Source organism: Lissotriton helveticus, chromosome 10 (genome assembly GCF_964261635.1).
Source record: "Lissotriton helveticus chromosome 10, aLisHel1.1, whole genome shotgun sequence".
NCBI lineage: Eukaryota > Metazoa > Chordata > Amphibia > Caudata > Salamandridae > Lissotriton > Lissotriton helveticus.
Window position 1 is genome coordinate 195,062,623 of NC_136071.1, and position 25,880 is coordinate 195,088,502.

Consider the following 25,880-nt stretch of genomic DNA (forward strand, 5'->3'; position numbering starts at 1 on the left):
ACATATAAATAATTAAAACAAATTTTGTTGTGCGCCCTGCATCGAATTTGGCGATGCAATGCACGCAACAAAATTAGTTTTATTTATTTATATGTATACTTACCTATATTAGGCCATATCCCGTAGTTTACTACCCCCCACCCCACGTCACTGCCCTGGCAGCACTCCCATCACCGACCGCTTGTACAGGACCAAGCAATTATGGAACACGCTGTGTGAGGGTGTGCGTAGCGAATGCTGTAAACAAAATATAGCGCTGTGGAAAAACAAAAGCGGCAACCACAATGTGAAGCAAAGCATCGCACATATGGTGCACAACGGATGGAAAACTGGGCTGCAAATGTGACGCACGCAGGATGGTGCTGAGTACAACTGTTGCGGTGCATTCAGTATAATACAATGCATGGCAAATGGGGCACACATCTTATGGCTTCAGGCATTGCGAATGTGGTGCTTGTATAACTGTACAGTGCATAGCAAAAAGTGATGTCAACTGCAGGGCACAATGCATTGCAAATCTGGTGCACAAAATACGTCAAAATGCCTAAAAGACATAGGGCCATATTTATGGCAAAGTAACGCAAAGCGGCACAGCAAGTCACCTTGCTGCACTATGCTACCTTAAAGTGAAAGGGCAGGAATGCAATGTATTTAAAAGAATATGACACATTCAAGTGCTTGTCCGGCCCGGGCGTCATTTTGGCTGCCTGATTAAAGTAGAGGGTGTCTACAAGGGATTTTGTTTTTGTACACTTAGTATATGTGGTTCAAAACAATTATTTACAAGGTTCGTGAGTCAATTGAACCTAGCTGTATCCCTGGGATAACTGAAGTATTTCAATGTTGTTCAAAATCATACATTCAATGAGGTAGCAAGAGAGGAGAATGTAAATATAAATTCAAATTTAAAAAGCACACAACAAGTAAATTATATTCCCAAAAAGTTGTATTTAGAACAAATCATGGGGATGTATAGAAATTAATCAAAAAAAATCCATGGTTTAATGAATCACTAAATGAAGAAAGGCGCAAACTGAGAATGGCCGAAAGAAAATGGAGACAACACCCTTCATCCCCAGAGCTGAAAGCACTCAGAAAAATTAGAGGCCAATATAATAAAAAGATCATCAACTCAAAACAGGAATTCATACGGTCAGAACTGGATAGTGCCAAAAACAGACCACAAAAACTCTTTGAAATCCTAAAGCAACAATCAAACAAACTAGCCAAATCTGTCCATGAGAACTCAAAAACACCCCTAAATTGTGAAGAATTTTCTACATTTTTCACAGAGAAGGCGAAATCGCTAGAAGTAGAGCTCAAAAACGCCGTGGCAAACCTCCCCATTGAACCAATGCCTACGAGAGATACCGCCGCTACAACGGAGAGTACCATGACAAAAAATGAGGCAAGTTGGGATAAGTTCGAACTATATGACCAGCACAGTATCGCCAAAACGCTTTCTGAAATAAAACCAAACAACCACTACCAAGATCCCCTTCCTGCAAAATGTGTAAAAGAAATCAATCACGTTTTGGTTCCAATATGGACCGAAATTATAAATGCCTCACTATCACAAGGGATCCTCCCTGACTGCCTAAAAACAGGTCAAGTTGCTCCCATAATCAAAAAACCCTCAGCAGATAGATCAGACCCAAACAACTTTCGCCCAGTGACCAACATCCCGCTACTGGCCAAACTAATTGAGAAATGCGTACAGAACCAACTAAGCCAACACATAACCAAGTTCTCATTGCTTGATGAATGCCAATCAGGATTCAGAGCAGGGCACAGCACTGAAACAGCGATCCTCCATATTGTTGATGATGCTCTACAGGCACTTGAACAAAACAAAGCATGCCTACTGATTCTCCTCGATCTGTCCTCGGCCTTCGACACGGTAAATCACTAAGCATTATTGTCCAGGTTACGGGACAGGATGGGACTGTCAGGAACTGTGCTGAAATGGTTTATCTCTTTTCTACAGAACAGGACACAGCGATTCCTGGTCAACCAGTCAATCTCACCTCCATGCCCTATTTCAATCGGAGTCCCTCAAGGATCAACGTTATCCCCAGATCTGTTTAACCTTTACGTCGAACCGCTTACAGAAATTCTCAAAAAATCACAGATATCCTATCACATGTATGCAGACGACACGCAAATATACTTAAAGATCTCTTCCCTAAAAGACATGGAACTAGTGAACAAGGCTTTAAAAATGGCTCTACCATGGTTAACTACCAACCAACTGAAGCTTAACGCTAACAAAACGGAGTTCCTACTAATCTCACCAGCAAGGAGCCATACGGAAATAAAGGAATGGACGAAAGTGGTGACTGCGCTAAACTGCACCCCAACATTAATCAAGTCAGCGAAATCGCTAGGAATCACACTGGACGAGAATCTGGACATGAAAGCCCACATCAACTCAATGGCTAAAAATGCCCGATTCCACCTGAATTACTTAAGAAAACTGAAACCATTCATCTCAGAGGCGGATCTCAAATTGGCAATCCAATCCTTAGTTATCTCGAGGATTGAATATGGCTGCACCACCTTAGCTGGATTACCAAAAATGTCCACAGCGCCATTGAAAGCATGCCTAAACGCTGCGGCAAGAATTATCACCGGATCTAGGAAATACGATCATATATCGCCACACTTGAAAGCTTTAAGCTGGCTACCCTATGAAGCAAGAATCCAAATGAAGATAGCATGTATCACCCATAAAGCGCTACACCACAACACCCCAAGATACCTAGCGAAGAAAATCCAGCTATCGGGAGGTAATCGACCAGCGAGGAGTACTGAGGAATTGCTACTACGGCCAGCCTTTTTCCACAAGAAAAAAACATATGACAGAGCGTTCTCAGGAGCTGCCCCCAGAATATGGAACTCACTCCCTCCTAACATCAGGAAGATCCAAAATGTGGCATCATTTAAGCGAGAAGTGAAGAGCTTTCTGATGAAGAAATACACTACCTAGAATAGAACATTCACGAACTGATAATGACCTAACTGTCATACTTGCTTACACATTTTACTTATGATAGAAGTATACCCACCATTGACTATCAACGCTAACTGCACACGTGATATTGTATATTTATCATCTACCTCATATTTGTTGTCCGTATAACTGTCTGATATATATGTCTTTCTCCTACGCCTTCTATGTTAAGCGCTCTCATACCCACGGGTCTTGTTCGCGCTATACAAAACTTTTTAATACATAAATAAATAAATAAATCAGGGTATAAAAGTCATGAAAAGGCTGTACATATGCTTTCACAGATCAATTCATTACAAAACATCAACTCTGTGAATTAATGAAGGAAAAACCAGTTCATAAATGCAAAAAGGTTTCTTCCAATGCACAAAGGCTGTGGAGATGATGATAGTGGTCGACGTTTCAGTCTTCCTTGTTGGCATCTATGAGACCATCATCAGGACTAATGTTTTTTAGAAGAAAGCCCCTTGAAATAAAAGAGTACAGGTTGTCTCTGGTCTCCAAGTAGAATGGAACGATTAATTTCTTTTGGATGTAGGAGATCTGACAAGGTAATACTGATCACTTAGTATTACAAAGGTATGTACTCCAAAGGTAGCCGCAACTGAACCAGCTAACACCGTGGTATAAGTCTCACGATCAGCAGTAAGGACCTCCGTAATGACGATAAGACCTCAAATTTTGGCTGCCTAGCACCAATGCAGGTACCCTTGCACCATGGTGTTAATAGGATGGCACATATCAGCCTTCAAAATAAATGAGAGTGCCATTGTAAGGCATCTGGGGAATTATGAGTTTTCTGATGCACTACACTCAAGCAATTTTTTTCAGGATTGATGATTTTGGCTTTTAATAAAAACGCTTGTTAAAAGATTTTCCACATGAACTACAGGGGCTCCCAGGCAATTCTAACTTTGTTCAATAAACTAATTACTCTGTTACTTCCAATCAGAGCGGTATATTTTGCTAGTTCCTGGTGCCCAAGCTTCCTTGACCAACTCTGAAGTTTGACTAGAAATCCCCCTGACTCCCTAGGGACCCTGAAAAGCATTCACACTACCAACTGTGACTGACCTGCATAAAACATCTTGTGAAACTCTCCTTTTGCCTACCTCAGCAGTGATGGGAGCATCAAAATAAATATTGGAACTTTCACTCTCCATGTCAACATCCTTTTACACCATGCCCTAGCTTACCACCAAGGAATAATCAACACCAGATGCTCTTGGTCTCTATATTTAATAAAACCCTGGAAATTATCATTATCAAAAAAGGAAGCAAAGTGTTCCTTTCTCTTACCTGCCATCAGGGCCGGCTTTAGCACTGGTGGCGCCCTGTGCTATAATGTCTGTTGGCGACCCCCCAATAACCATCTCCGCCACGGATTCCCTCACTACCACCCTTAACAGTGCCACTCAAGTCTCCAGAACCACTGTCTCTTGGATTCATTTAGTTTTACAGTACCACTCATACCAGTGTAAGGTGTCAGAGCACTTTAATCATACACATATTGCACAGAAATAATCATAGGTGTGTAAATCATTGTATAGGAAATGTTACATCAGACAAGACTACAAGGTGTAGTGTAGGAGTGACGTCATCGATACTGGTAGGTAATATAGTTTAAGAGACCTTATTCTGGAAAAGCACAAATTCATAATTTAAAAAGGAACACTATTGTTAGGGGTTCTCTTCAATAACAAGAATTGTTTTCCACCCAAATTAACCCTTTAGGCAGAAAGCATATAGCTCTAATATATACCCTACAGTTTACACACAACTCTTTGAGGACAGTTAATAGCTCAATGTTCTATATTAGGATTTTCACTTACAAAAGATAAGGAACAAAAGGAGCTCTCTTACAGAAACAGTAACCTACTGACATATTTACATTACATGCACTTTGGTATCTGCATGGTACATGTTCTTAGCAGCAGGCATTTTAACACGCTGCCCTACCTTAGGATGAGTCAAAACTTCCACTAGACAAACATCCGGTCTCTTTCCAAGAAGACAATAAATCACGGGAGTTATCTTGACATTTTAATTGATGCCTACAAAAATTGCTGGAGGCCATGAATGCTCCAGTAGGTTGGTACTTTTAAAATGATAATATTACTTGTGAAAATGCACCCCCACGCCAAGTCAGCGCCCAGTGCGGTGGCACCGCTCACACCGCCCTAGAGCCGGCCCTGCCTGACACTCATGCAATGAAGCATCAAAAGCCTCTGTCTCTGGATCCGATCTCCATCTGTAAAATCTCTGAAGCTATCTTGCGACTCTCAATACAAATAGATCTATTATCAATAGCCCTTATCTGACCGCCAGTCTCAGAAATACTTGCCTGACCAACAGTCCCTCAAATCCATCAGGTACGGTGTTTCAGTTGACCACTGCATTCAATTTGCCTGGTACATGCTCGGCCTTTGCAAATATCTGATGATCTAGACAATAGTGCCGAATATCCTTCACTAGGCCTGACAATTTCTTTGACTTCAATTGACATATGGATCCGCTGATACATTATTAATTGTCAAGAATATAAACTGGGCGGTTCCATTCACCAATCTCCTCAATGAGAAGGACCGTGTTAGGAGCTCCAAATAATTGATATGTGAACTCTTTTTCTCCACTGTCCATTTTCAACCTGCTGCTGTATGACCATTCCTATCACCCCAGCCTAACAGACTTGTATCTGACTCTGTTGTCCAAAAATCACTTTGCTTTGCCATGTTTCTATATTCTTTATAGCCCAAAATATCTCTTCTCTTGCATCTTTATTTGATGATAATAACACTATTCCTTTCATAAATACTCTTCTTTTAACCTCTGAGACAAGCATTATTGGGAAAATAGTTTGGTTTGTGGAGGACAACAACTCAATGATCCTTGCCAAATCCTTCAAAGGAAAAAACTCTTTGCTCAATACTCTCTTGAATTCCACCTGATTTATCTTTTCTGCTGGAAGGCTCCTCAGTAAATGGTCTGAATCTACCATACACCCTAAACATTCTACAAATGCCCCTTTGCCTCAGATGACCTATAATAGGTCTTGATAATTTCGAAAACCGCAATCCTGTAGACTAAACACTAAAAGGCAAGCATGTAACTTCCACCATCTGTTCTCCCATCCAATCACAATGAATCTGCAATGTTACTTATGAATTGGGATTGTAAAATTAGCATCTTTTAGACATAGTCTCACCATCCAGTGGTGATACATTATCCATTGATTTAAGTCCTGTATTTTTATTTTTGCAGTTTTATAAAGCGCAAACTTGCCCTGAAGGTTTTTGAGCACTTTACATGAGCACCATTATTACTGGCCTCATAACCTGGTGCAGGAAAATGTTTGAGTGGTCGCCCCTACTTTGTACTGGACTTTACTTCTGCCTTTTGACTCACTAGCCGTAGTGCATGTACTCTTTCCCCTAAAACATGCTGAAATTGGATACAAACATGTTGAAATATATACAATGCATACTCAGGAGCTGTAAGTTAAATGTAACTAGTTGACTGCAACACCCATTGTGCTACCCACAATAGTGACAGTGTAAAGATAATTGCAGGTATACCACTGTAGCCTGTTTGTGCAGTTTTAAAACTGCACATTCAACCTGCCAAAATAACCTCTTTTGAAAGGTGTACACCCTCCTTTTACATATTAATAAGTTATCCTATGTAGGCCTTATCACCCATAGGACATAGTGCATGGTTTTTTAAAGTAGGACGTGTAAAATATAGCGTTAAACATGTCCTTTCAATGAAATGTCCCCAAAAGCTATTTCACTGTAGCAAGTTTTGCTACTTCATAGGAAAGTTTTTCGATTCATTATTACATATAATATTGTTACCTCTGGCTAGAAAACTGCTACAAAATTATTTTTGGGGAAATGTGTTACAAGCCCACTTACCTGGTGAAGTTGGTTTTGTAATAAATATTCCAGAAAAGGTACTTTTAAAAAGTTACCTTTTACCTGCCTAAAGTCTCTAGAAGTCCATTTGGGTGAGCTTTAACTGTCACCCTAGAGCTGAGGAGCCCCATTGATGAGATGGGAACTGGCTCCCAGAGCAGGAACAAAGGCCTTTGGTGTAGGGATGTGTTGTTTTTCCCATGACAGGATGGCCAATGGCTGGGCGCAGGAACTTGATGAACTTCAAAGAGGCCTACTCTGACACAGGCAGATATGGCTAACACCTGGGCCTGCCTCTTCCCTTGGTCCCTCTAGTCAGCAGGCACCAATCAAAGTGGGAGAGGAGCCGCTCCAGAACTGGTTTAGAGTAACCACAGAAGAGCGGTTGCTAATTTCAGTGGCCACACCACTAGGGTTCTGTCATCACGAGGCGGGAGCCCGGGAATCCTTTTGAGCGCCTCCTGGCGCTCAATTGCCATGTTGGCGGTGTGCGCTCCGCAAGTAGTGCCAGGACATGAAGTCCCGGGGGTCCGCGGTGTCTCACTGGCGGTGGTGGCCCCCAAAAGACCAAAAAGCAGTGGCAACACAGGTCAGTGCGTGAGTTAGTTCCAATGTCCCTGATGCAGCAATGTATATTATTATAAATACAATTATAAATGGAAAGCGCATTGTAAGGAAATTGTGCATTCTAAATTGTGCTTTACTTTTGCAGTACTTTGACATCATAGAGTAGGTTTAACAAGATATTCATAAAGTGAGAAAATAAAGTGCAATGTCGGACAGCGTAACATTTTGCTGGCAGGGTCTGCATTTATTTTCACACACAAGGGAGGATTCATTGACAGGTGCTTGCATCAAGGCTGGGTCTGCATAGGTGAGCTTGTCAGATGGGTATGCAGTCTTTAATCTGCAGTCTTTATCCGGCAAGATGCTACCAGGGCAGGTATAGGTAAAGGGAAGTAGGGGTTTCTTAGGATTTAGGGCCAGAAAACATATAGGGAGTTAAGGAGTTTTTACGGCTCAGGGGAGGGTAGAGGGAGGTAAAGGGTTGTTAGGGTTTAGGGGTACAAATGGTAAAGGAGGGAAAGACGTTTATAATGTTCATGGGCTGGTAGAGGTAAAGGAAGCTGACAGGGTTTTAGGGTTTGGGGGTAGAAAGGGGTAAAAGGAAAATAAGGGGATTTTTAAAAAAGGTGGGCTGGAGACTAACCATAAAAATGGAAACAGAAAAAATATATTAGAAAATGGGTTGTGGGGTTATCCCCCCCAAAAAACCTATAAACTAAAAGAAGACTTGCCGTCACCATGTACTGCTTTTGACCACGCATATTACATCCCTCATGAAACGTTCTATGACATCATTGATAACATCACTAATGACATCTGAAATGTCATCATTGATGACAACACTGCATAGCGGGGCATGAGTTATAGTTTCTTCAGTTAACTATAACTGGTGAATGGTAGTGGTATTTTTTAGTTAAAAATGTTACAATTCAACTGACATCTTCACCTATCTATCATGTCACTTTAACCTTTATTTGTTCAGTGAATATCTATCTATCTATCTATCTATCTATCTATCTATCTATCTATCTATCTATCTATCTATCTATCTATCTATCTATCTATCTATCTATCTATCTAAATTACCTCCTGGCAGTCACCAGCATCTAGTTATATTTAGGGCCTACTTTCCATAGGAAAAACATTTTCTGTTTTGCTAATAACTTTTGAGCTGTTTGACAAATCTTCACAACATTTTCAAAACTAGTTTGCCACTCACTTCGGCTGCTGTCTGGAAAGTTTTGGGGTGATTTGTCAAGCGGCAGCCGAGAAAAAGGGGGTCCCAAAACACGTTTTCCCCAATCAAATTCCAATTGTGATTTTAAACACAACTACAGCCCGAACCACTAAAAGGAATTACACCAAATTTGGCAGAAAGCTAGTTCTTGATCCAGGAAAAGAACCTTTTGTAATTTGGTGTAAGTCAGTTCAGTAGTTTTGGTGTTAATACCGAAAAAAGATCTATGTACATATAGAGACATGGATCCACGCTCCTTCAGCAATGCGGTAATGGTCTGGCCACAACCTGAGGGGAAAGTTGCGCTTGCCATTTTGTGAATCCTGACACATTTCCTGGGGGGAGAATAAAGTCTCAATAGGATATAAGGAATCAAGATAGAGGTATCCTGACCACAGGGAGCTCATGGAGGGGTTTGTGAGAGACCCTGTATGGGTGAGAAAATGTCCAAAAATATTTCATGTTTGGGATGTGAGGATCTGTGGTTCCACTGCGGAGCTCGGTGCAGCCCCTGTGTGAATCCACAGTGGATCTTTGGATCCACATCCCATAAAAACACATTGAAACCCACACAGACCTACTCAGATAATCTCTCACACACCAACACAGTCACACACTCACTCACACATCCATATACCCACTCACACACCCATACGGTCCCTCACACATCCACTCAGAGGCCCAGAGAACCATTCACACACCAACACAGGCACTCACACAGCCACAAATGGGTATGTGTGATACCCATTTGCAAATGGGTATCACACATACCCACTCAATGCAAAGAAAACACAATTTCTCCTGATCTCCCCTGCCAATATTAACCTCGAGATTCAATCATGGATTAAGGCTATCACAGCCTTAAATTTCCCACCGACCATTGTGAACTCGGCTAAATCCCTGGGAATTACCCTTGACAGCAACTTGAACATGTGGGACCACATCAATTTGATGGCCAAAACAGCCAGATTCCACCTGAGCTACCTCAGGAAACTGAAACCCTTCCTCGATGCTCCCGACCTAAAAATTGCAGTTCAAGCACTTGTCATCTCTGGACCAGAATACGGCTGCTCAACCCTCTCGGGTTTACCCAAGATCTCCCTGGCACCTCTTAAAACCTGCCTCAATGCGGCTGCCAGACTACTTACTGGCACAAGGAAATATGATCATATTTCCCCACACCGGAAAGCTCTCAACTGGCTTCCCCTGGAGGCAAGAATAAAGCTCAAACTAGCATGCAACATGCACAAAGCTTTATACTCTAACTCCCCTGCATATCTGGCGCAGAAACTTGTGATATCCGGAGGAACCAGAAACTCCTGATATGCCAGAGACCTCTTGCTCCAACCTGCACGCTTTTTGGGGGAAAACGTGCAATCGGGCCTTCTCAGGGGCTGCGCCAAGAATATGGAACTCTCAACCACCCGACATCAGAAGAATCCCCTCTCTAACTCGCTTCAAAAAGGATGCCAAAACCTTCCTCATGGGCAAATTTCTCTTCTAAATATTGTCTCAACCAACACTATGGCCCGATCTATGGCCGTGCGCTACCTCCCTTCGTACTACCTAGTCACCCCATCAGAAACTTGGGGCCTATCTTGAATACTTGTAAACGTAATCTTTAAATATGGTATCTCGTCTTGAGTAATTGGTTATGTAAACTATAAATATGTGCTCTTCTTTCCCTTCTGCATCCGGCACCCCTTACTACTCGATCTGTTACTGGTTGATTCTAAGCCTGTCTGTATATTGCTTTGCTCTCCTGTAAAGCGCTCTGATACCCTAACGGGTCAAGTTCGCGCTCTCTATAACACATAAATAAATAAATAAAATCAAACACACCCATACAGCCACTTACACATCCACTCACATACCCACACAGCAACTTAACACACCCACACCCACTCCCACACCAACACAGCAAAACCACTGACACAACCACTCACACACCCATACAGCCACTCACATACAATTCAGAGACCCACACATTCACTTACACCCTGACTTATACACTCACACACCATACACTCATGTGTCCACTCATACACCCACACAACCACTCACACACACACTCACACATCTATGCAACCACTCACACACTCACTCAGAGACACAGAAAACCACTCACACACCTGTACAGACACTCACACACCCAGTCAACCATCCACACAGCCATTCACACACCCTCTCACATACCCATGCAGTCACTGATACATCCACTCAGAAACCTAGATACCCACACCCACCCACACAAGTGCTCACACACCAAGTCAGAGACCCAGAAAACTACTCACACACCCATTTACACACTCATATAGCAACTCATGTACCCAGTCATATATCCATACAGCCACTCACATATCCATACAATCACTTATACATCCACAAAAAGACCGCTCCCACACCCACTCACACAGGTTCTCACGTACACATTCACACACTCACGTACACACCCATACAACCACTCACACATGCACTCCCACACACATACAGCCACTCACACACCCAGTAAGCGACCAAGAAACCACTTATACACCCATTCACACTCATACAGCCACTCATATGCCCACTTACAGACCCAGATAACCATTCATACATCCACTCACAGATCCACTTAGGAACTCACACACCCACTCGGGCACACACACCCACATGCACACATATACAGCTATTGAAACACTCATTCACAGACTCACACAACCACTTACACACCCAGGGGCTCATGGGTTGGCTTCCTTTGGGGTGTTGGCCTCAGAAGAATTTACAAAATACTTACCCTCACTGGATAATGTCATCAGTGATGTTATTTGAGATGTCATGAGTGATGTCACTGATGTCATGAGTGATGTAATATGTGATGTCATAGGCAGTGCTTTGCAGGGGCGTAAATTATAATTAGCTCAGGTACCTATAACTGCTGAATTTCTATAGTATTGTGCATGTAAAATCTGAGCTTAACCATAACGTCTCTGTACCTTGTATTTTTTGTGAATTTCTAATGATTTTAATGCTATTTCCTAACTATAACCTCCCTGTAACCTTTGGCTTTTTTTAGTGAAAGTTACTGTTTTTAAAATCTTTATTTCATAACTGTAACCTGTAACCATTGAAAGTGGGTGTGTCAGTGGCTGTATAGGTCATTCAGTGGGTGTGTGAGTGACTCTATGGGTCTGTGAGTGGGTGCGAGAGTGGTTTTGTGGGTGTGTGTGAGTGTGTGAATAGATGTATGGGTGTGTGAGTGACTCTGTGGGCCTGTGAATAGGTGTGTGTAGTTGTTTGTTGGGTGTATGGATCGTTCTGAGGGTGTGTTGGTGAGTGTGTGAGTGGCTGTATGGGTGCATGAGTGGGTGTGCTCATGCTATCCCTAATAAACCATGAAGTATAAAACAACATCATAGGTAAGACAGATATTATGGTCAAATAAAGCCATCTCCATATTCTGGTGATATTGGCATTTTGGTTTGTTATCCCACAAACAAACCCCAATGCCATATTTGGACGACAATGAATGAGGGAGTTACCCGGTATCACTTCTCACTAGGGAGAGAGAGTTAGAGAGAGGGGAGAAAGAGAGAGAGGAAGAAGGGAGAGACAGAAAGCGAGCGACAAGATGGTGCCACAGACAGCTGGAGGGAATGATGCAGAAGAGACAGTGAGAGGGGACAGAAAGGAAAATAAAGAGATGAAGAGAGAATGAATTAGAAAGACAGGAGCGAGAAAAGCAAAATGAGAGTGAGTGACAAACTTGAGACTATATTTAACATCTGCACACAAACTAAAGTGCCTCTTTGCACTTTATCAGCCGGCATTACTAATAACAAAGTGAATGGCTCTTGGGTCATCAATGTTGAATAAAAGGAACACTCAATCTGTTACCCTGGGATATGAACGTGTAACCTGCAGGTGATCCTCAGACCTCTGCAGTAGGCACAAAACCCTTGAACTGTCCTGCTTACTTGGGCCAGCAGCTCTGGAGATGTTTGTGAGAACTCTGGTTGGTGCCCTAACCTCTACTGGCACTGTCCAGTCTACCCACTATGCCCCGTCCATCCTCCCCACCTTGCCTGGTCCTTCAACACACAGAGCCCCTCCAGGCCCTTGCAACCTCAATCTGGTAAACTCTTGAGGCCCAATATGTGCCTTGCATTAGCAGTCTCTTTCATCTTCAGTTCTGTTTTTTGTGGTTAATCCCTCGCTGTAAGAAATCCTGTGCCTTCATGTAAATCTGGCAGAAAGATGAGGTCACGGTGTGGACCAGGGGTGGTGTGCCTGGGAGATTTCTGTGCATGGCTCTGATTGTGTTCAGTGACCACTAAACTAGCTACTAGGAAAACATCATAGGTTCATGTGCCTGCTGCAGAGGTGCATGCTACTAGTTGGTCACTTGTTCAGAGTGAGGGGGTATCTCAATGGGCTAATGTGTTTGTTGCAGCCATCAGTATGCATACTCCAGGGCCAATACAGGTTTTATTTGATCTGATATCAAGAAATCAAGCCCCATGGTTCAGGTCCAAGAGCCCTGCTAGTTCCATGTGCAGTGAGCTGTTTCAGAACCACTCTGTGTTGCTGGGGAGTGCGCCGATGCTTAGTGCAATGGTCAGTGTGCATGCGCCTCAGTGTTCGTGCAAGGTTGCATGTGCATGAGCCCACATGAGGGTTGAAATACAAACAAGCTTGAGAGATTACTTTGGTTTTTGTTTTTTTTAATTTTGCATGAATTCACTAATCCATTGTGATTTTCGGCACAAACATTAAAAAAAAGGCTTTTTGGCCCAGGCAGCATCCCTGAGAGACCACAACACAAAGCCTAGGGGGTTAGGGTATTCCTACCCAGCCCCCTTTTCTTTATTTTTTACTTTTTTTTTGGGACTCAGTTGAGTCCACATTCCATAATGGCTGCCAATACTTCCTGGTTGAAGTGTTGGCAGACAATTAGATCTCAGCACACGATAAGTTGTATTCGTGGAGGGTCTGCATCCCTAGATATACGAATTTGGTTTTCTTTTAATATCTCAAAAACTACGGAATGGTTTTACACCACATCATGAATTGCGCTTTTTCTGGACCAATAACTAGCTTTCTGCTGTTTTTGGGGTAACTCCGTTCAGAGGTTTGGGGTGTAGTCGAGTCTAAAATCTCTATGGGAATTAACATGGGAAATGCACTTTTTTGATGGATCACCCTGAATCTTCCAATGAACAACTAGACAAAGTGGGGAACTTTTTGGGGGAAATATTGTGAAGATTCAACAAATTTGCTGAAGTTATTAGCAAGTCAAGAAACGCTTTTCCTATGGGAATTAGTTCCTAACTATTACTACCAACCGTTCTTTGATTATTGCTCTGAAAGCAGAGCTGTTATTGTGAAATTATTTTTTCTTAGACAGCACTGAAAGAGCGAAGAAACGCTGTGTTAACCATCAATTTAACTTTTTTAATTGATTAGGAACGCTGAAATTCCTGCAAAGGAAGGCAGTGTGTGTATATATGTGTATATATATTTATGAATATATATACACATACATACTTTTTCAATTGATTAGGAACACTGAAATTTCTGCAAAGAAAGTCAGCGTGTGTATATATGCGTATATATATTCATGAATATATATACACATATATTCACACACTGACTTTCTATGCAGGAATTTCAGCATTCCCAATCAATTAAAAAAAAATTTGATGGTTAACACAGCATTTCTTTGCTCTTTCAGTGCTGGTTAAGAAAAAATTATTTCACAATAACAGCTCTGCTTTCAGAGCAATGATCAAAGAAGGGAGAACATTGGTCCTTAATACCAACAAAATTTCAAGGAAATCAAATAGTCATTCTTTTTAAGGATTAAATAATATTAGAATATTGGACTATGGAGTACTCCATTAAAGACAATGAAGTGCTCCGTGCTTCTACGGGCCAGTAAAGGCCCACTGAGCAACATTCCAATGTTGTTTTCACAAAGGCCTCTCGGAGCCCGAGGTGATTTAAACCCCCTTGGGCTCCGAAAGGCTTTTGTTTTATTTGTTAGAACCGTCTGCCCTCTAGTGGCAGAATATTCTAATAGCCTTATAACCCTTCGTAGCTGGGCTATACGGGCTATTAAAGTACCGCTCCCTTGTTAAAGGCCCTTGCCCTCGGCTCGGGCCTTTAACACTGGATCAGGCCTTTAATAGCTGGTATAGCTACAGCGGGCTATACGGCTATAGTATATATTTGCAAACTGTCATCCAACAATAAATCACAGTGCACAGTGAGGTGCAAAAGTGTCTGTGCTCGGTGCTCAGAACAGCGGCACAGTCAATTGATATAGAGAAATAGCTGTGTGTCAAAAAGCTTTCTTAATAGACGATCCAGAGAACAGATACATTAGCAGCACATATGACAAGCTCTCCTTTGCAGTACGATCCTCGATGCAAGTGTATATCAATGAACCCTTTCCAGTGTGTGAAAATAACATTCTAAATGCAGAACCCTGTCAACAAAAAGTTAAAACACTGCACTTTATTTTCCCATTTTTAGTTTTATTAAACTGGCTCTATCCTGTTGTGATACTACATAAGAAAGGCATATTTTAGAATTTTCATTTTGTTTCCTTCCAATGTAAACTTTCACTTATAATAAATAATACACATTGTTGCATGAATTCACACTTTGTCGGATAATATTATAAATTAATCTGAGGCTGACACTCATATACTCCAAATATTTCTAAAAAGTCTGAAAGTAATTAATAAATCATTTAGTTAAAAAAAAACGTAAAGAGTATTCAAATTCGTAGTTTATAAATGTCACCAAAACCCCGTAAATGCCTGTCAGGAACGCCCATGCCCACCTATAACATCCTTCTCTGAAATAAATTAATGCAAGACAGCACATTGGGCTGCACTGCATTATATTGGGTTACAAACAAAACCAAATATTGATTTGCATGGGCTTTTGAAGCCCACCAGAAGACTTTGCATCGGTCAGTATCTCATTTGAAAAAGTCATGTGAAATAACAGCAGGAAAATGGTTCAAGCGGAAAATGTCTCTCAGAGACTGGTGGGCGCAGATCCCCACTCACATCAGTCTCCTGCAGCAAACATTTAGGGAAATTCACATCACACAAAATGGAAAACTATTTGCACATTGTTTTCAAATTATAGGCCTAGTGAAGATATGTTCAAACAAAAATGTGTCTAGCCTAGGTTTACCATAACGCTCCATTAGACTAAGGCTCACGCTCTCCACTACTAAAAGAAAGAGACACCAACCCTTACATTACCTGGAAAAAAGTCATTTTATGTATTTTTAAAAGAGTTATTTACTGTACTTACAGAGAAATATGTATTTACATTATATTTTGATGATTTTTCATCATATTGGTAATTTAACATTTGAATTAATGTCCCAATGCATTTTACCTTGAACTAATGTCAAAATACCTTGCACTTGGCAAGTGCAACCTTGAAACCATGCTTTAACGTCCATATATTTCTGTTTGGTTTTTTGGGGATTTAGGGTCAGATGTAGGTGGCTCATTACCGGTCGGTAAACCCGAAATTCGGTAAATTTCAGGCTTACCGACCGGTATTGAGCCATTTCCAATATAGGTGATGATTCGGTAAATACAGAATCGGTATTTACCGATTCTGTATTTGCCGAATCATTATTTACCGAATTGGTAGATGGTATGTAGGAAGCACATTTAAGAGTGCTTATGTGCTTTCAGGATTCGTTATTTACCACCAACTACAAGTTGGTGGTAAATATCGAAAAGCATTGGAAAAAGCAATTTACAGGCATATGCATCAAAGTAAATACCGGGAGCAAATGGGCAGATTCTCAGAATCTGCCCCTTTGCTCCCGGTATTTTTGCATTTGGGATGCATCATCCCAAATGCAAAAATCGCAATTTAAGGAATCTCTAAATTGAGATTCCTTAAATTGCGATTGCATTTAAGGAACCCCAAATTGAGATTCCTTAAATGCAATGCATGAAAGTAAAAAAAATAGCGAATTCGCTAATAGGGGGAGCAAATTACCATGAAGTTGGACTTCATGGTAATTTGCTAAAACTTTGAAAAAAGCACTTTTGTGCATTTTTCAAAGTTTCATGTTGTGCACACACATGCCCTTAGGGCATGTGTGTGTGCAACATATGTGCATAGATCTATTTCAGGGGTGCAACAGGATGTCATTTTGACACCCTTGCACCCTTGAAATTGCATGAGCAATTTGCGAGTACCTACTGGTACTCGCAAATAGCTCATGCAATCTCCAATACATTTCTATGGGCCTGTAGGCCCATAGGAATGAATGGTACAGCATTCCTTAATTGCGACTAGCAATTTGCGAGTAGCAATTAAGGAATGTTTAGGAATCGCTATTTTAATAGCGATTCCTACATGCATAGGCTTTTGCTATTCCTAAATAGCGATTCCTTAAAAATCGCTATTTAGGAATAGCAAAAGGCTACTTTGATGCATCTGCCAGTTTGTGCTTTTTAAACAGTGCCATGTGGCAGATGTATGTGTGCCACATGTGCACACATGCACGATTCAGGGGTGCAGCAGGGTGTCAATGTGACACCCTGCCACCCTTGAATGTGTCCCCCCTATCACCGATTCGGTATTTACCGAATCGGCAATAGTGAATGGCTTCCCATTCATTCCTATGGGCCTTCAGGCCCATAGGAATAAATGGGAATTACCGAATCGGTACATACCGAATCGGTAATACCGAATATTACCGACTCGGTAATATTTACCGAATCTTTAGCTACATACCATTTACCGATTCTGAAATACCGAATCGGTAAAATTCGGTATTTTAGAATCTGTAAATAGTATTTACCTACATATGGTCCTTAGTGTCTACATCAAAATATTATGTAAAGGGTACTTGAGTATGAAAGACCTTTCCACTGCATTATTTTGCAAAATGTAATTACCTGTATTCCGCTAAAAAAGGAAATCGATTGTAATAGTTTTATGTTTATCTTTCTTATTTTTTCACAGCTAACATCTTAACAGTAATCATACTGTCACAGCTGGTGGCTCGTAGACAGAAGTCTTCATACAACTATCTACTCGCCCTGGCGGCTGCAGACATCATGGTCCTTTTCTTCATTGTGTTTGTTGACTTTCTATTGGAGGATTTCATTATCAACAAGCAGATGCCTCAGATATTGGACAAAATAATTGAAGTCTTAGAATTTTCTTCCATTCACACATCTATCTGGATTACTGTGCCACTGACTATCGACAGGTACATTGCAGTATGCCATCCATTGAAGTATCATACTGTGTCCTACCCGGCCCGCACTCGGAAAGTCATAGTGAGCGTTTACGTGACCTGTTTATTGACAAGTATTCCTTATTATTGGTGGCCAAACATTTGGACAGAAGACTACACAAGTACATCGGTGCACCATGTGCTCATATGGATTCATTGCTTTACTGTTTACCTAGTGCCCTGTTCAATTTTTTTTATTTTGAACTCAATCATAGTGTACAAGCTTAGGCGAAAAAGCAATTTCCGACTTAGAGGCTACTCAACTGGGAAAACAACCGCCATTTTGTTCACTATCACAACTATTTTTGCCATTCTTTGGGCACCAAGAATAATTATGATACTCTATCATCTCTATGTGTCTCCAATAAACAACAGCTGGATGGTGCACATTGTTGCAGATGTTGCCAATATGCTAGCACTTTTGAACACTGCAATCAATTTTTTCCTATACTGTTTCATCAGCAAGAGATTCCGCACCATGGCGGCTGGGACGCTAAAGGCTTTTTTTAAGTGCCAAAAACAACCTGTTCAGTTCTACACCAATCATAACTTTTCAATAACTAGTAGCCCTTGGATTTCACCTGCCAATTCTCACTGCATCAAAATGTTTGTCTACCAGTATGATAAAAATGGAAAGCCTTTAAAGATATCCCCCTGAATGGCTGGTTTTCGCCTTGGTTTGTGGTATGAAACGTATGGGTAAGGTTCAACAGCCCACCTTAAAGTGGCTAAGCACTTTGATTAAAGTTGGTAGTTTGGCTAGAAGTCTCAGTAAACTGGAGCATCTCTGAGTTGGTAAGAATGATTGTGAGGCTTGATGAGCAGTTTATATGATGTCATGGTGTCCACAGAACGTTCAGCCATTACTGGTTCGAGGAATTTGTGCATACGTTATGGATATATGAGCCATATCAAGCCTTTGCTATTGCATTTCTGTTGAGTATCAACTTTATATGTATCAGTTGAGAACAGAATTTAGGTGGAAAAGCTGTTAATAAGGAGCTACAGAGGTGTTCATTTGAGGTACTGCTTGATACTTTGACCTTTTGTTAAAAAATGGTGGCACTACATTTTTATTGTGACAGGATGACGTAATGTACCTTTAAAGGATTCAGTGGCATAGTGTGCACTTGTCTAACAAGATGGCCCTTGCTGTATTGAGATAGTGTGCTGTCTCAGTCAGCAGTCTTTAGGAAAGGTTTTTTTAAGCTGTCCATTAAATTAGGCAGAGGTATTGAATATTTTGCATTTTGCAGAATGACTGTATTTAGACCAGATGAACGGCATAGTTGTCCTAGTACTGCAAAATACATGCAGGTACTACTCTGCTCTTCGGGTATTTGGAAGTGTGCTTTCAATTTGCACAGCTGCACAACACTTACTGTATAGTATTTAAGAGTTAAATTATTTAGAGTTAAGCAAAATTTATATAAGTAATGTAAGGCTATTCACACATTATGCTTTATTTCTTTTTTACGCAATGAGGTGAATAATTTCCAACATGATGTAATATCCGTCCAGGGAAAATACTGCTTTTCCTTTTTTCCCATTACTTCTTGTATTATGTTCCTTATAGCATATAAACAGACTACAGAGCACTGAACTTATGCCTTATTGATTAGGTGTGGACATATTTCCCTTCCTGGTGAGAAAAATAAGCACAACCTAATGACCACACAATGGGACTTCCATATTTGCAGTGGTATTAAAATGCTTCGCACTGTTCTGTTACCGTATCATGTGTTGTGTGTTCTAGGTGACACACTCACAATACTACTGGAGCATTTTGAATAATGTTCTACGCAGTGGCTGTCATTCAGTGTCTTGTCTCCAACTTGTTTTGGCACATCCAAGCATTGAACTTTCCAAACAACACAAGCAAATGCACTTGCCTGACAATGTTTTGAAATTATTATTAGTCTCTTTGGCTTCTCAAGAGCAGCATAGATGCTTGAAACAATAATTGTCCTCGAGCGATAAGACTTTCATGGTAAGCCTGATGAGATATTCCAATAAGTATTCTGTTGATTCTTCGAATACCATGTACAGAACATTTTTATTAATGTATAGTAACACATGCGCGAAGCACCCATTGGCACTTTTGCTATTATTGACAGTTCATTTAGGGATAAGAATTTCATTTATGTTAATTAATACAATGATGTACTTGAAAACTGCTGTCTTTCTAAGATTATTTCTTAATTTAAATGGAGACTAACCAAAAAGGAATACTTTAGGAATTCTTAAATTTTGAAGTACTGTATTTCTATATTTTACTTGCTATAGCAGTAAGTATAATATGATTTGGGTAACCTGTATGACTTCAGTGTGAAGCTGTTAAAGTGCAATATACCTCTATATGGTAAATGATGTGTTTTATATTTTGAGAATGTGTCTGGTATATAATAAATGACTGTGAATAATGAAAGAATCTGCTTTGTGGGCATACATACAAACAATTGAACTTGTATGGTTTAACAAAGTTTCTCATTTACCGTCTAAGGTATCCTTCATATAGAAACCTCTTTTGGTTATTTTGAAACAGGAACACATTTGTGTTAAAATGAGACTTGTTTTTTTCTGCGACTATATTTTTGTGCTGTATAAAACAATCCTATTTAAGAACTTCTACCATTGGCAGCAATGTTAATATTTAAAGTGATATGCATTGCCACATTTGAATTTTTTAGACAGAAGTATTCAACCACATTGTTAATCCAGGTAATACTTTTAAGTGTTTGAAATAACCTGTCAATGTTGTCACTTAGACAAGTTCAGACATCTAATTCACACTAACTTGCCATGGTCAACTTTATGATACACAAGATGGAGGCTTTGTGGAACATTTTTGAACTAATGGTGTTTATTTTGCTGATATTTGCCACAGTTTATCATTTGAAAAAAGAGTGATAAAAGTAACCTACTGTCATTTGATTGATTTGAGGAAAAAATAGAAACAGTTATGATGCATGCTTTTCCTAATGAAATACAAATATGAGAATATGAAAAGTATATGAACATATGAAAAGAATGTAGAAACAAACTTAAACAGCTATGTGTCTTACAAATTATATTATCTTATGAACAAAGTTCTTTATAAAATGTAGTGGGATGTACAGGACTATTAAAAACAACCTGCTGTGTGTTAAATATGTTAATGTCAATATTTTCATACTAAACAATATAATGTGTTTGGCAATGTTTACTATGTGTTATATTAAGTCTCTTTATTAATAAATTGTGCTGCTTTAGAGAAACATTTGAATATGTATTTGTGATAATCTTGCTCAATCAATGTATTCCCTGACATTTCAAGTAAAATCTCATGTCTTCCATATTAGAAATGTCTGCATGGTGTCGAATAAATATAGACACTATAGTCACACAACGTAAGTGCTGTCACAGGAGAGCCAATTTGTTTTGTATCAATAAGTATAAATGTTTTAGCAAGTTTGCAAAAAAGGATTATGGGCCCTACAGGCAAGTTTCAATATTGGCCCTTCAATTTAAGTAACATTACACTGAGCTTATTAATTTCTCCTGGTGCTTAGTAGGAATAGTGTGCAACAAATTTAAGGGTTCTTTTTAACAGGACACACACTGTTAAGCACATTCTACACACATTGATTGCAAAGCCTCATAGAAGGTAAATTACAAAGCAAGAGTTATCCCTCTGATCTAGTGCAAAAATAGGGCAGGTCTTTTAATGCAATTTTTAATATTTGTGCAAGAAGAAGAATCAAATGGTATTTGTGCATAATAAGTGGTGAAAATAAACGTTTCCTGTCTGAGTTAGGTTGGATGCAATCAAAATGAAGATCCTTCCTATTAACAAGTTCTACCACATAATGTTACAAATTAAGATTAAAAAGTCATTTTTTTCTAAAATTGACAGTTTGTTGCCAATTTTCTATGGAAAAAAGAAGGCAATAATTTCCCTTATTAACCCCTTCGATGCTCATGACGAGCTCAGCTCGTCATGAGGTATACCCCTCGCGTGCTCGTGACGAGCTGAGCTCGTCATGACCACACCCATTTCCATTATGGCCCAGCACAGCAGAGGATCTTCTCAAGCATCCAAGGTGTTAAACCTAATGAAAATACAATTATAATGGAGGATTTAATTTCACCAACATTATTTTTTTATCATGCAGCCTTTGGTCTACAGAACAAGTCCCACACCTTAGCACTGATCCCAGGAAAAAAAACATATTAAGTTGTGTTCTTATCCACCAGCATCCTTCCTTTTATCTTGAGCATACCATTTTCATGTCACAGCCCACCCAATTGTTGGTTACGTCCTAAGGCCAAACATTTCTGCACTTTACTCAAACCCCATTTTCTTGATAAGAATCCTCCTTTTTTTCTGGCAGCCCTATTGCAATATTGCGTGCATTAAAATGGACATCTAAAGCACTTTTTTTTATAGTCATGCAACTCCTGCAGGGGAAAGAAGTAATTCATTTAATAGATTTTGCTCATAGACACAACCTTCCTCAGAACTTAACTGTGCTTTACAACAACGTTGACTTTAATTGACACTCCTAATGAGGATACCACAGCCTCTCCAGACAAATCTATTAAACCTGCTTCTACTAGTGCCTCAGTCATATCATATTTTTATTATATGTGGGACAAATGGAACTAAGTTTGGAGCGTGGGTTTTGTGGGAGTAGATTTGCACTTTTAACTTCTCAGGATCAACATGAGATAAAATATGGTCCAGGAGTCATTCTATTTGACGTTTGCGTAGTATGACATAGACCTTTAACTTTTTTCTATAACAGATTATATTACACTCCAGCTCAATTGCATAAACTAAATGTACTGAAACTAGACCCGTTAGTGCTGTAATACTCAAAGGGGTACTTATCGTCCTATTTTGTTTACTTGCCCAAAAGTATACTTATTTTGGAAGTAAGTCTGCAAAAGAAATATTTTCATATGTGTTACCAAATTCCTTTTTCAATTCTTGATATCCTTCTTGGGGTGTTCATAATTACTTAAACACAAAATTGTATTAGACAAACTAATTGTTAGTCTAATTACTGTATCTTTGCAAGTTATAAATGGAAGGCTGGTGATTAAATTACACTCAACTCTTGGTGGAATAAAGTATGGTAAAGCCATAGTTTGGATAATTATAATCTCAGTTATTTACAAATGTTCATTAACTGTTACAAAATGTAGAATCCTCTAACAAACTACATAACCAGAAGTGCTACTGTTTCCTCCAGTTCTGCAGTTATTCATAATTGTTCTTGGTTCAGAACTTTTCTTTTGTTTATTCATTTGACTGATTATAGTGCTTTTTCATATTTTTGTCTCAACAAAATGATCTTTCTTTTCTCCCATTCTATTCTTTTTACTTCTATTTTCTCTTTCTGTTTCTCTTTTTCTCTTTTCTCTCTTTTTTCCCTTTCTCTCCCTTTTATCATATTGCATTACTTCTTAGAATTAGTGCCTGTTACTTTGCTACCTGCTTTTCATAGTTCATTTCTAACTGTGCAATTTCCACCAAGATTATTGTGCATTATATTAATATGTCATTTTTATAATTCATTGCATATTCTTTTGCTTCATGCCATAAAAGTGTTACAGGTGCTGTAAATCTGTTCTTTAGTCTAATAATGTATCAGATAAACTGCAGAAATTGTGTTTCACAAGTGAACTTTCGGTCAATGTTTGACCTCACATATTACATCACTAATGACCTGTTCAATTACATAATTCATGACATCGCTGATGAAATCTCAAACGACATCTCAAATGACATCATTGATCTCAACATGACCGCACAAATCAACACTGTCATTGCCTCTTGCTTCTATATTCAAAAGATGAGGAGGAACATAATCCAATGGCTCCCAATCATCACCTGGAATACCGGCACACACTCACTCCCGTCACAAGCAAGCTGGACTATGGGAACACCCTCTATGTTTGGATCAACAAAAAACTCACCATTCAGAACTCTGCAGCTAGAATCACTCTCAACCTCCCACATACATACTCACATCACTCCAAACCTGAAGCAGATCCTGTGGCTCCCCATACACAAACAAACAAAATTCAAATTCCTCACCCATGCTTTCAAGGCAGTACACAACACTGATCCAGCATAGCTCAACAATCCCATCTGCTATGACCCAGACACTTTCACTGTTCCGCACTCCTACCTGCACCATACATATGAAAACCTAGATCTGGTAGTTGAGCTTTATCCTACATTGCTCCTAAAGAGTGGAATGACATAAGAGCCTTCTCCTCACTTCTTGAATTCTGCAAGAAGTTGAAAACCTTGCTTTGCTGTGATAGGGTGCTTGACAAATCCGCATAACATAACATTAGGTTATTTGAGTGCATTTTGCTTCCTAAAGCACTCTGCATGACAAAAGAGCACTGACGGTGACTTTTCTATCGCACCTTATGTTAACTAGCTCCATCCTCCTCCAGCCTATCTCTAAGGTGCTGATCTGTTTTTGTCTTGGCTTTATTGAATATGCATATAATTTCTTTCCTCACTGCAATGTGAGCCTGTTTGAGATCTGGCCAGGCAAGCAATACTGTCCTATGCAGGTTATTAGGTTAAGCCTCTCCTGTCTGTATTAGTGCATGGTCTATGTTTGCAAGCCAGGATTGGTTGAGCCATTCGGATCTCTGCATGCTTCAGTGATGTGAGATGTGTGAGCCCATACTCTGCTTCCACATCCTGCAAATAGGATGTCCTGCAGTTGATGGAGTATAATGTCTGAATCTGTAGCCAAGCTGCTCTGGGAGGGTGTCTATGGCTGGCCTGTGTGATTATGAGAGTGGGTTAACCAGGGCAGTCATGACTCTGACTTTAAAATTCCCAGTCATAGCCAGAGACCTTGCTAGATGTATACAATGATGCTTTGAAGAGTGACTGCTGAAGAGAAATACACATTCCAGTGATGCTTGCAGCAGGGTTACTCCTCAGGGGAAGCCCATGGTTATCCTTATGGTTGCATTTTGTTAATCACGTTTCATACACAAGCTTTGAGCTGGAAAAATGTCTCATCTTGACACCTTTCCAAACTCACATCTCTCATCTGTATGCTAAAGCCTTCTTGGCTTAACGACACACTTTGCCACTTTCCTTGTAAATATGCCCTACTATGTTTTGACTTATGTCTGATTGCAGGATTCTATAGGCCCACTCAGGCTGTGTAATTCCCAGATTTCTACAAATAGGAATTATCCATTTTGCCCTAGACGTGCTGTACTCCTGGCACAAAACCAAGGCATGGACCACAGTTTCTACAGCCATACAACAAGACGGGTAAAACGGCTTTGCTGATCTATCAGGGCAGGTCCATTTATTGGTGAATGTACGCAGTGGTAGGGACATATATCTAAATTGTACATAAAGCTTTCTGTCCAATTTGGGTTCAATTGTATCTAAGAACTCTTCAGCTTTATAAAATTCCTTTTTTCATACAAAACAGTTTGTATGTGTGCCCTGTGTTGGGCTTGTTTAGAGGATACTTAATTAAGGGTTCTTAAAACTCATTTTAGGGTCCATTTTGGCAATATGTGTACTTAACCCCCCCCAGGGTCTTCCCAGAGTCTTTCTACCCACATACTTCTCAGAGTGTCCCCAACATATTTGATCCATGGGAGATCACCTGCCACCTGCCACCTGCATGCTAAGTATAAATAAATGCCTAATAGCCATCCCTTCAGAAATTGGCCTTAGCCCCATGTCCAGCGCTAGTGGGATCAACAGGGTGCTGACTGGGAGGCTCAGCAGTTGCCTCAAAAATCGATTCTCTGCAAATTCCAGGGTATTAGCAGACGTGTGTCCCTGGAGCTCCACGCCATAAAGTGTGGAGCCCAGGACTTGGTGTGTGC

At 40.1% G+C, this 25,880-nt stretch overlaps 1 protein-coding gene across 1 annotated transcript in view; it reads left to right on the forward strand.

Moving 5' to 3' along the window:
• The window catches only part of GPR139 (G protein-coupled receptor 139), a 323,899-nt gene extending 302,740 nt beyond the window's left edge, over positions 1–21,159 (forward strand). The window contains exon 2 of the mRNA XM_078664208.1: positions 17,729–21,159. Coding sequence (XP_078520334.1) covers positions 17,729–18,663 — 935 coding nt within the window. The 3' untranslated portion in view covers positions 18,664–21,159. The remainder of the gene's footprint in view (positions 1–17,728) is intronic.
• The last annotated feature ends 4,721 nt before the right edge of the window (positions 21,160–25,880 follow it).